Source organism: Ruditapes philippinarum, unplaced genomic scaffold (genome assembly GCF_026571515.1).
Source record: "Ruditapes philippinarum isolate M1 unplaced genomic scaffold, ASM2657151v2 ctg3385_1_1_1_1, whole genome shotgun sequence".
NCBI classification, from domain to species: domain Eukaryota; kingdom Metazoa; phylum Mollusca; class Bivalvia; order Venerida; family Veneridae; genus Ruditapes; species Ruditapes philippinarum.
Window position 1 is genome coordinate 212,491 of NW_026862005.1, and position 12,356 is coordinate 224,846.

At 30.7% G+C, this 12,356-nt stretch overlaps 1 protein-coding gene across 1 annotated transcript; it reads right to left on the reverse strand.

Annotated features, from left to right (window-relative positions):
• Positions 1-5,292: 5,292 nt before the first annotated feature.
• Positions 5,293-11,959, reverse strand: LOC132717617 (uncharacterized). The gene is made up of 2 exons (XM_060701114.1): positions 11,476-11,959; positions 5,293-9,592 (listed from the first exon to the last, which is right to left on the reverse strand). Exon 2 carries the CDS (start codon positions 9,578-9,580, stop codon positions 7,814-7,816), a length of 1,767 nt encoding a protein of 588 aa, XP_060557097.1. The 5' UTR covers positions 9,581-9,592; positions 11,476-11,959; the 3' UTR covers positions 5,293-7,813.
• Positions 11,960-12,356: the final 397 nt, after the last annotated feature.

The following is a 12,356-nucleotide window of genomic DNA, read 5'->3' on the forward strand; positions in this document are numbered from 1 at the left end:
TGGTCGATTTCACATGAGGAATTTTGTTGGGCCTCAATAGATGTCTCATTTCAAACAATATTAAGAATTTCTTTGAATTCTAAAGTAATCACCATTTTCATAAATCATATAAGCATTAATATCCGAAAACATGAACAAAAAGTGAGTTGAATACATGTTTACCATAGTTTGATATAATCAGAGCACCGTATAAAGTATCAAAGAAAACATGTTCAGTGTTTCATATTTCATATTTAACAGTTTTGTCAAGAAATATATGTGGTTTGTTTTACACATTTTTTTTTTCAAAAGATACAGGTAGTTCAAATAAATCACAGACACATTAAGCAAGTCCTTTCTGCCCTAGACATTTTTGATATCATAGATATAAATAATGTTTTGTATTATAAGCACTAATGATAAAGATTGTTACATAATACACTTGTGAATGATAAGATTTGTGAAAATACTCAGGCATTTATAGAGGATGTAGTACAGTACATTCTCTCTTCAGTTTGTTTTTTTGTTAATTCCAAGGTATGTTTTTGTATGTATGTATTCTCATACACTAAACAAATATTCTGACACTTAAGTTTATACTTTTAGAATATCATCTGCTTGAAATACAGCTCCCGTTTTTGTCTTGTTATAATTTAAATAAAAAATGATCTGAGCGATGTTAAACGGCAACTTAATTCCTCTTTGTTCTTCTGATGCGAAATAAAAATGCTTCTTTATAAAAGACAAACATGTGTTAATCATCTTTAAATAGTGGTTTGTCTAGCATGTTAGAGGCTTACATCATGAAAAAGTAGTGCTGAATGTGAAATTAGTTGGCATAAAAGTAGCCAAAACAAAACAAAGTACAATTTGACTTCAATACAAAATACTAAAACAGTATAACTGTACTTATTCCTAGAAAGTAACTCAGGCGAAATATGACTCAGTTAATTGGTAAATAAGTAAGTGTTTCAGTGTTTGAAAACTATAACAAAACATCAAATATAAACAAATTTTGAGAAATAAAACAAAAACCTTTATGGAACATTATAGGTCTTTAGAAACTTCCTAGTAAGGTTTCACCAATAGCGAACTATGTTTGTAGATGTCAACTGATAAGAATATTAAATCGTATCTTGTTTATAAATAAAATTACCTTTATATGTTGTTTCTATGTCGTTCATAACTATTTACACAGGATATATACATGTCTATATGTTGAACAGTAATAACGTTATGTCATTGAAAAGAACATGTCCAGTGTGGATGAGTACATTACATATAAGGCCTCCGTCTGATTAAAATCCCACATCCTAACTCCGCAAAACATCCAAAGTCTGTATTTAATTTTCTGTCAGAATTCAAACCATACTTGGATGAACATAAATCCAATCAGTTAAATTTTCACGGGACAGATAATAAAAATGAGTAAATAACGATACGAAATCAATGCCATTTCACCTAATAACAATACCAAATAGAGAATCTTAAAATGGTTTAAAAGTAACAGCTGTTTAACCATATCTAACTCTTTCTGTTATAATTTTCCCACAATGCACCAGCTATTACTGTTGCAATCGTAACTTCTCGGCTTTCTCCGACGACTTTGTCGGGGTGTACCGATTGCTATCGCGAAATGATAATGATAATGATGATTTATGATAACGTGATAAAGTGTTATCAAAAGAATAAATGAATATAAAACGTTTACAATGAATTTAACCACAATCCAACTGGAAAGGTAGATAAGACTTGATATACTTTTTTCATTGTGGAATGTAAGACAAGTTGAACAAAAGAAGGTCACACAAGCAGAATAGAATGCGCAGACTATCTCTATGTCCTTCCCTTTGATTATGAAGGTTCGCAGTACATTTCGAAAACGTATCGGAGCCCTTGATTTCTGTTTCGTGTAATGTTTTTGGCTCGGTCATTGTCGTTATAATCTCATGAGTTTTTTTCTAACGTCCTCAGAGCCCTTGCCTTTTGTTTCGCACACTATATTGTTTGATTCCCCTCCTGCTTTCTACCTAGGAAAATTACAGTTATCCAAAAATGTATCGCATAGCATTTTCATTTCTATCTCATGTTTTTGAATTGTAGATATACAAACAAGAAGATTTGTTTGAAACTCTGATTCTAAACTTTCAACAAATGCTAAACATTCACAATTTGTTTTAATTCCATATAATTTTAGATAATAAAAAATATTATGAATAAAAAAGTTTTTATATCTACCTACCTACCCAATTCAAACGTGCATGGATCGGGGGGGGGGGGGGTAAACATTAGGGCTGGCCTTAAGAAATGCGCTGTTGAAATACTTTCAATAATGGCTAAAACATTTTTGCTATCCTCTTACACTTTTGAAAACTCTTTTCAGAGAAAGAAATGATTCCTTGAACTTGATAGACCTCATATTATACCGATTTAATAATTCAACTGTAAACAAATTTGTCTACATGTTTTAATTGATACAATGTTATACAATGGAACCATTGAAAGTAAATTCTTAATTATATCTTGTATTCTGATAATCAATAGAACATAGCAGGTCACATAACTCCAGGATTGACTTATCAAATATTTCTTTTACGATGATGAATTCTATTTATACAACGATAAGGCGCTTGCGATTTCAATATTAGAAAAAAATATCTTGAGAAATGTTGGATTTAATCCTTCTTGTGAAAGTCTAGAAAATCGAATCTTATCAATGACCTGAAGCCACTTTAAAACACTATAATTTTGATCGACATTCATTGCATACGGACAATCTAACACTCAAAGTGAAACACTAACTGTTTTATCAGCTAAGTTATTTGTTAGCCTCCTCTTTAAAGATTTATTATGCAGAATTAAATTTCATATTTGAAAATACTGATTATTGCTATACAGTCTCCTTAAAATGAAAATTGTAATCTTTTGAATACAAACAGAGAAGATACTTTAACTTTGAAACTCTGCACATTATAGGTATACACAGTATGAATACATCATAAAAGAAACTGACAGGGCCAAATTAACTTGGCAGATAATGCAGCTCCAAACAAACAAAAGAAAACAGTACATTATCTTACCCAAATTAGACATTTTCAGTGAGAATTTTCGTGAATAAATTTCAATCAATTTCTGCATTTATGAGCATAGTATATAATTAAGTGATAAATCTTAAAATAATGTTAAGAATGCTCAAAAGCAGCATAAAAAACAACTTTAACAGGCCCTTTTAATGCAAGCATTGTGATATTGATTATATTACTTATATAACATTCGTCCTTAAATTGTTTGTTACTATTTCTATCTGTGATATACACAGTCTAATCGGCACTCATCGGCTGGTGGTTTTAGAATGAAACAAAAAAAACAGAGGGTGTACTTCGCATAATGTATAACGAACGTTTATATTTTACATGCAGTGCATGTAAAAGAAAAAAGTCTGTTTCGGTAAAACTGTTTTTGAAAAAAATGTCTATACAAAAATCCCCACTGATATACAATTTAAAACAAATCTACAGCCAACATAATCATTGTATAAATGCCGCATTTACTTTAATATCTATGATATCAAACATTTTTACCTTTACTCGATATTTTGGAATAAACTTAGTCAACAACTCTCAGCAATTACTTACTTTTTGTTTGCATGTTTAGTTTTTTAGGGTAGGAAAGACCGTAATGCAGAATGTATTCTTACAATTCTGTTCGGGTACCCTGTCCAAAAGTTTGACATAAGAGGCCAAGAAGAAGCGCCATATACATCTCGTGAATGTATTTCTTATATATATATATTTGACTTCAATAATATGTTGAATAATCTCACAGGACTGGTGTATTTCCATGTAGCCAATGTTTACATTGGTCAAATTTAATACACTTTCATACTCAAGTTTTCTTATGCTGCCTCAGATCCCCGTCTCAAGCAGCACGGCTTCTGTTGTGTTATTGAATCATCAGAACAAATACTTCCATGAGGCCTATGTTTACATTGTTCAAAGTAAACCACCATAAGTCGATGTTTCGAATACCTATTACTGTTTACAAAAATAGCAGCACCGGCTTCTGTTTTGGAATTAAATCATCAGAACAAATGTATAGGAATAAATAAACTCAAAGAAACATAATAAGAATAGCAATGAACTGTTATTTATGGCGTAAAAATAGTAAGTGTTTCTAAAAGTAGGTTTAGAGGTACCCATTTTCTTGTATTATGTAATGATCTTTAATAGTTGGCTCAGGAGTAGTGATTAAAATGATTTTATATTGGAAGAAAAATCTAATCGCCAAGGTGATATCAACATTTGAATGCAAAGGAAAATAAAATACAAATACTGAATAAGTTTAAATCAACCAAATATATAATGAACTAACGTTTAATTTACACTTAACAAAAAATACTTAAAGCTAAACAAGTTTACAATATGTACTCTTTTGATTTAATCTAAATACATAATTGCAAGCATTAATATTGAATTAATGATATGAAACCGTTAAGTGTCAAAATGTAATAAGAATCTGAAAGTATAAAAAATAACCTTAATAATTCTATGTAATTATTCCATTTAACTGATTGATCTAAGTAGTAGCAATCCCTGTAACAAGAATGAAAATCTAATAATTATAGATACCTGTCATATTTTAAAACAAAGAAAATAAAGTAAATTTTAACTCAAAACGCAAGTGATGGGATACGACAAAAGATAAAATTAAAACGCTTTCAATTGAATATACAACACACATTTCAAAAACACACAGGCGAACTAAAGTAATACATGTAGAAGAAAAAACACAAAGCTTAGAGAAACCAAGTCAGCCCAGGCCCAAACTGACATCAAAATATTATCAGAGGAATTGAGTTTCTATTATCAGAAAGAGCTCGAAGCGCTTAAATTAGATCAAAAGCCAAACACATTGCTGATGTACTCTTCGAAGTATTTCTTCGACTTAGAAAAAAGAAGGGCAATCAAAAATTATGGACGCAAATAAAATCCGAATCCGGAAAACATTAAAACGACATAAATTCATTTTAAAAGAACAATAGAACAATGTGCATTTTACAAGAAACTTTTTTCTTCTGAAGGAATTGATCTATGTTCGGCAAAAAAAGTGGTTTCTAATATTACTACTAGTGTAAATAATGATGAGAAATTCGCTTTTGATTCAGGTTTTCGGGAGGAAGAAGTTGAAAAGGTTATTTTTGGTTTTAAACTCACAAAATCCCCCGGTGACGACGACCTCACTGCAGAATTTTATCAAAAAGTTTGGTACTGAATTAAAAAAAACGCTTTTCTTTGAGAAGGCTTATAGCATGAAGAAGAAGAATAATTTTTATTTCAAAATCAATATGTAAACAACAACCGTCTGGTTAAGGCTAATAAGCCCTTGACCTGACATAAAATAAAATTACAACATTCTCAGTAATACAAACATTACACAAAACATTACAATACAATGACAGACATTGAATAATAAGATTACTCACTTTCAACATATTGTTACATTCATACATTATCAGAACTATATGATGTCAGTTACGTTTTAATTCATATCTATTATAATTTCATACATATTTATCTCTTTAATTATTTGGCTCATTACCTTGTTCTGTATGTGGTATTTTTACTAAACATCAATGGTTATAAATGTTTACTTGTTTTATCATAATATGCTCATATATAAATATATATAATGTTTTGTATTACTAACCTCCTACAAATGTATACAAAAACATATAATGTAACATAATGCCTTGTATTGAAAATGAAATTACAAGACCATTATTTTTACAACTAAAACTCTAAAGCATGACATGTTTTCATGCCAGATATGGATATGTCAGATTTAGACACACATACAAATATGCATTTTAGTATGTGACAAATTGCCTTGCATCGAAACCGAAAGTACAAAACGAGTATGACGCCTACAAGGGAAATAACCATGTCGATTATAATGTAAACGATAATCAAGATTAATTTACCTTTAGTTTTTTTACTATAATAAAATTGTAACATGAATTAATTTAACAAAATAATAATAAAAAACAATGAAAAGAACAAAAAAAAAAGAATAACGAACATGATACAACATATTTAACATTTAAAAGGTATCAAATAAAGTTTGAAAATAGGAAAATATATTTACATGTAAAGGGAACATATGAAAATTCAGAAAGGAACTTTAGAATCTTACAGTATGTAAATATTTATTACTCTCTAAGATTGCAATGTAGATTCTTTTCTAATCTCGAAAGCTTTATAGACAATCATTGCTAAATTTCTTACAATTTGTACTGAATGAGAGTTAAACAGTTCTGCAGTTTTATACATATTTGGGTTTATTACGTAATATTGATTGATATATCGCTTCCTAATAGAATTATACAATTTATGATGCATGAGCATGATGCTCCTCGACCCTATCATGCCAATGACGGGAAAAATGAATGGGGTTACCCTTTAACAGGCGCCCAAAACTAAACAACAAACAAACAAAGAAAATATATTAATTAATCTTAATTATTTTGGAAAAAAGAAATTACTAAAATTACTTACAAATTCATCAAAAATTGTTCAGTGAATAAAGATCATCTCTAAAGTTTACCTAATACAAAATTGCCAAAAATAAATTCTATAGTTCTTTAACAAACATTAAAGAACTTTTAGAGATGGCACTTCTTTAAAAATTAGCAGCAGTATAACAAAAGTCCCTGAGCTGACTGGTTAAATGAACTTCTGTATCCCAGACGGAGACAGCATTCACATACAGGTGGCACTATATGTAACAACTCATTTGAATGGTCTGCAACTTACTGCTTATCAGAATTTACTTAACAAATGCTTAAGGCTTATAATTTCTTTACATAAATATTGTAATAATAGATTATGATTAATGGAAATGTTTAAGAAACAACATTAACATTTTCTACAAAAGATAATAATAACTACAAAGATCAGAACAAAAATACTTCTCAGAAACTTAAGATATTTATAAACATATGTAAATGATAAACATGTATTTCACTATAACTTTAAAGCCTAGAGTAAATGGAAGTATAACCATTTTCCATACACAAATATATTGTACATAACTATATATAGAATCTTTGGCTATCCTCAGTGGCTGTAAAGAAATGTATCAATTCGTTCCACAAAGTTGCTCAATACAATCAAACTTAGTAAAATAACCAACATTAAACTGATGAATGATAAGAATGAAATGTCCATAAAAGAAGGCGTATTCAATATCATTAAGTTTCAAAACATTTACAGCTGTAAGTCAACCAAAAAGTGACTATTTTGAGTAAGTATATTATTATGTACACAAAACATAAATTTGTTTTCTTCACAGTTTGTTTCAATCAGTGTTGTGTTTAACACACTCAGCATTTTCAGTAGTGTTTCGAGGACAGCAACTTACTGAACTTACATATTTTTGTAATGTTTAATAATGTTAACTCCCGTTGATTTTATAAAACTTGGAACAAACTAGCAACTATTGATCCGTATAACACAAAGAAAGAAGTTTTTGTCAAAGTCTGCCCAATTTACTCTATTTAACCTACAGTATGTCATAAAAAGAACGTATTGGAGTTTCATTCATGAATGTGTCTTATTCTTCAAATACTGTAAATGTTTATTTGATTTATGATATAATCATTGCGAACTTAAGTCGTTACGTTCCTGTAATCGACACGTGAAATCGACACATCCTGGCGTAAAAGAGTCTCCTTTAACGTAGAACAGCGGGTAGCTTTCACACCCCTGAACATACAAAGAAAAATATTGTCATTCTACAATACAATTCTTTGTGTCAGACCCGAAGTTAAGCAATTCTAAGAGTTAATTATATTGTAAACCTTCAGGCGATCAGCACCGTTAAAACTAACGTATAGCTTCGACAACGAAGCAGAAAAAAGTAAAGCTTGTGGGCAAAAATCGTCGTATTTTAACAAAACTTGCTTATCCGTATTTTTAGTGTCATCGGTATGATAAACATGTATACTACTAGTTCCGGATTCACAGACATAAATGAAGCCATCCTCATCAGTCGTTATCCCTAGCGGATGCCAGATGCGAGGCGAATACTGATATCCATTTAATGTGTCAATGTCCACTTTATGAAAGTTGTCATTTAACCAATCTGTGACGTAAAAATGATTTCCCATGTTATCAGCATTTAAGTAGTAGGGACGTAGAAAAAAAGACACTCCCTTTTCATCTTTATCAATTGTGTGAATAACACGCCCGCTGAAGTCCATTATCTGTACTTTACCATGATAATCAGCAGTCATTGCAATGACCAACTTATCATCACCAATGTATGCAATATTGGCGCAATATATTTCTGTCAATATAAAGCGCTTTTCAAAAACGAGTTGTTTAGCATTTGTCAGTTTCAAGAACTGAATTATACTGCGGCTCTCATCTTTCTCATATGACAGAACCATAGCAATCCTCGAGTCCGTAATTTTAGTAATACCGTTCGGAGTCCTTTTCACAGACAGTCGATCCAATAATTTTTTACTTTTCAAATTTACTAATTTCAGACAACAGTTACTACAATCAACCAAGAGAAGATATTGTTCGGAAAGTTTACATAAGTCGAATATGCAACAGTCTGCCTGATCAGAGATGTCCTTGACAATTATATCTTCAACATAGCACGCGGTCTTTTTTATCCCTTTGTCATTACATTCTTGAGATGTAGCGATGTATTGTCCAAATTCTTTAGCTCTTTTAATCACATTATTTGCTTTCTTTTTCGCTTCATCCTCGAAGTCATTGTCTATTTGTGACGAAGCTTGTGTCAAATCTCCCAAGACTTGATTCATTTCAGTCAAATTTCCGCTCAACTGTTTCATTTTGAGAAATAACGTGTACTTGCGACCTTTTGGAAGTTGTTTTATTGTTTTAACGTTGATTGATAATTGATCAGTTTCTTTTTGCAGCAATTCAAGCTTTTTCTTTGATTTATCAATGCTCAAAGTATCAGTTCCTCTTTTTGTCTGTATTGTTTCTTCTAGTGATGAAATTTCCTCTTCGAACTTTACAAACATTAATTCCTTCTCCTTTTTTATTACAGTTCTAGCTTCTTCCGTATCAACAAAAATACTTTCATATCTTGCATCAATTTCCCCTGTGAAATCTGTTAGATGTTTAGCAAAATCATCCTTGTGTGTCATTAACCCTTTAAGTTCTTCCTCACATTTAGTGTCCGTAACGAAATCGGGTAAATAGTTCATGTTGCACGTCTCTTTGTGTAGCTCCGATTTACAAATACAACAAACAAACGTTTTGCAAGTAGTACAAAAATATTTTAAAACCTCCTTAGTGTGTGACTCACATTTTTCCAAGCATATATCTTGGGGCATGTTATTCCCTTCCAGGGGTTTATGAAAAGGATAAAACTTCCCATGGTATTTCAGACATGTTGAACAGAAGTAGGTCACACAAGCAGAACAAAATGCACAGGCTATCTCATGTTGCCCTTCCCTATGACAAGCTTCGCAGTACATTTCAAAAACGTCTTCAGAACCTTTGCTTTCTGTTTCGTGACTTGATTTTGATTCTGCCATCGTTACCAGGCATTCATGCATCATTTTCTAGTAAAACTAAATTTGAAAAGAAAAATAAAGCGTGAGCAATAATTAATTAGAATGAGCCAAAAAGACACGTAAATATTGCTTGTGTAAAAATAAATAAACTTGAAACAAAAGACAACATTAGATAATGTAAGATTATATTTTAAACCTTTAATTGTTATCAATGTTCTTCTGGCGATTGACACACTTTAAATATCGTAAAACATAGTGATAAATTATGTATTGTTCAACATTTTACAACTCTATAACGCCGCCTTTCCTTGTTGATCTTGTTTATCATATTTTATTGGTCAAAACTTGAACAGGAGAGTTTTTCCAAAATGGGAATATGGGGGGATTCCCCTTTTCACTTTTCTGATCAGGTAAAGCAATGCACATATTCATCTACATTGGTGTTTGGGCAACTGGATTCACAAAGTACATGTCAAATTAATGCTGCTTGTTTTATCCAATATTAGAACGATTATCTTGAATTCTACTAAGCACAATTAATTAAAAACACCATCTTTTTTCCAGATATCTAAGTAAAAATTTCGAATATACTGAAGATATGTTTTCACGTTTTGGAAATAAACTTTCCCGATCAAGCAAGTAATTTATACAATTTATAGATGATGGAGTAATTTTTTAAACTTTCACCAGCAGTGCATTTTTTCTTCAGTTTATTTTCTAAATTTAAGGTATGTTTCTGTAAGTTTTTTTTTGGAAGTTCAAAATTCAAAACATGAGACATAAAACCTAAGTGGTTTACCAAAACGGCTTTTATTTGGTCACTAAGAAAAACGTTACTGTTACAACGTCTTAGGGTTTAAGCGTAGATAATTACATGTACTATCATATCGTATATAGATTTACCTTTACTTTAGAAATGTAGGTTATGTTGTAAGTATATGTTAGTGTTTACTTAAATGAAATTTTAACAATTAAGATCCCTAAAATCGGTAGAATTTCACGTCATTGTGTTACATTCAGTTTATACATGCACACTTCTTTTCAAACTTAAAATTATTAAGTATTTGACTTAATAAATGACACAATTTGCCTGTCTATACGATTAATTTTTTAAGAAAATAGGAGTGATTTTATTGGTCAGCAAATTATGTTGAACACTTCTTTATTTTCAATGATGAATCTTACACCATTATAAGAATCCAGCACGCGACACATTCATAAAAAGCGACAGAATGACGTCATTTAAGATTATTTACCAAGTACTGATGTATACACTATACAATATAGACTGATACTTAGTTAACTATTAGAATAATCATTGACAAAATAAAGATATTTACAATACTATAAGTGAATAGAACAGCAATATATGATAATCGATAGTTGATATAGTATCCGCTTGAAAAACAGCTCCCGTTTTTTCTTGTTAAAATTATAATAAAAATTGATCTGAGCGATGTTCAACGGCAACTTAAAAGATTTGTCCTTTTGATGCGAAAACCAAAAAAAAAATGCTTCTTTAAAAAAGACAAACATGAGTTAATCATCTTTAAATAGTGGTTTATCTAGCATGTTTGAGGCTTTGATCATGAAAAAGTAGTGCTGAATGTGAAAGTATTTGTCATAAAATTTAGCCAAAATACAAAGTAAAATTTGACTTCGATACAAAATTCTAAATCAGTATAACTGTGCTTATTTCCAGAAAGCAAATCAGGCGAAATATGATTCAGTTAATTGGTAAATAAGTAAGTGTTTCAGTGTTTGAAACCTATAACAGAATATCAAATATAAACAATTGTTTGTGAAATAAAATAAAAACCTTTATGGGGCATAACGGGCCTTTACAAACTTCCTAGTCAGGTTTAACCAATAGCGAACTATGTGTATACATGTCTACTGATAAGAATATTAAATCTTATCTTGATAATAAAACAAATTACCTTTACATGCTGTTATCTTTCTATGTCGTTCATCGCTATTTACACAGGATATGTGCATGTCTATATGTTGAACAGTAAAAACGTTATGTCGTTGAAGAGAACATGTCCGGTGTGGATCAGTACATTACTGATAAGGCCTTTATCTGATTAAAATCCCACATCCTAACTCCGCAAAACATTCAAAGTCTGTATTTAATTTTCTGTCGGAATTAAAACCATACTGGGATGAACATAAGTCCAATCAGTTAAATTTTCACGTGACAGATAATAAAAATGAGTAAATTTATAACGAAACGAAATCAATGACATTTCATCTGATAACTATATCAAAGGGTTAAAAGTAACAGCAGTTGTAACCGTCTAGTATGATCTTCCCACAATGCACCAGCTATTACTGTTGCAATCGTAACTTCTCGGCTTTCTCCGGCGACTTCGTCGGGGTGTACCGATTGCTTTCGAGAAATGTTAAAGTTTATGGTTTATGATAATGTGATAAATTGTTATATAGAAGATATTTGTTTAGTTCAGTGTAAGATCGAAATATATTTCAAGGAGTGAGCACCAAACGGTATATTTCACGAGTGGCGCAGCCACGAGTGAACTATGAACTTTCGGTGTTCACAAGGTGAAATATATGTCGATCTTACACTAAACTAGTTAAATTTCATTTTTATTATATGCAAAAAAACGTTTTAAAAAGATATTAAATCTAATACTGAATGAAAAGCGCGCCAAATAATAATACAACGTGACGTCATTTACTCACTATAGGTAAACACAGAATGAATACATATATATATAATTTAGGCAGACTTTTACTCTATATATTGGAATAAACCTAGTCAACAAAAAATATGATAAACAAGATCAACAACGAAAGG

Bases quoted from the DNA above. Each gene is read 5' to 3' on its own strand.
- LOC132717617 (XM_060701114.1), bottom strand. From the start codon at position 9,580: ATGATGCATGAATGCCTGGTAACGATGGCAGAATCAAAATCAAGTCAC.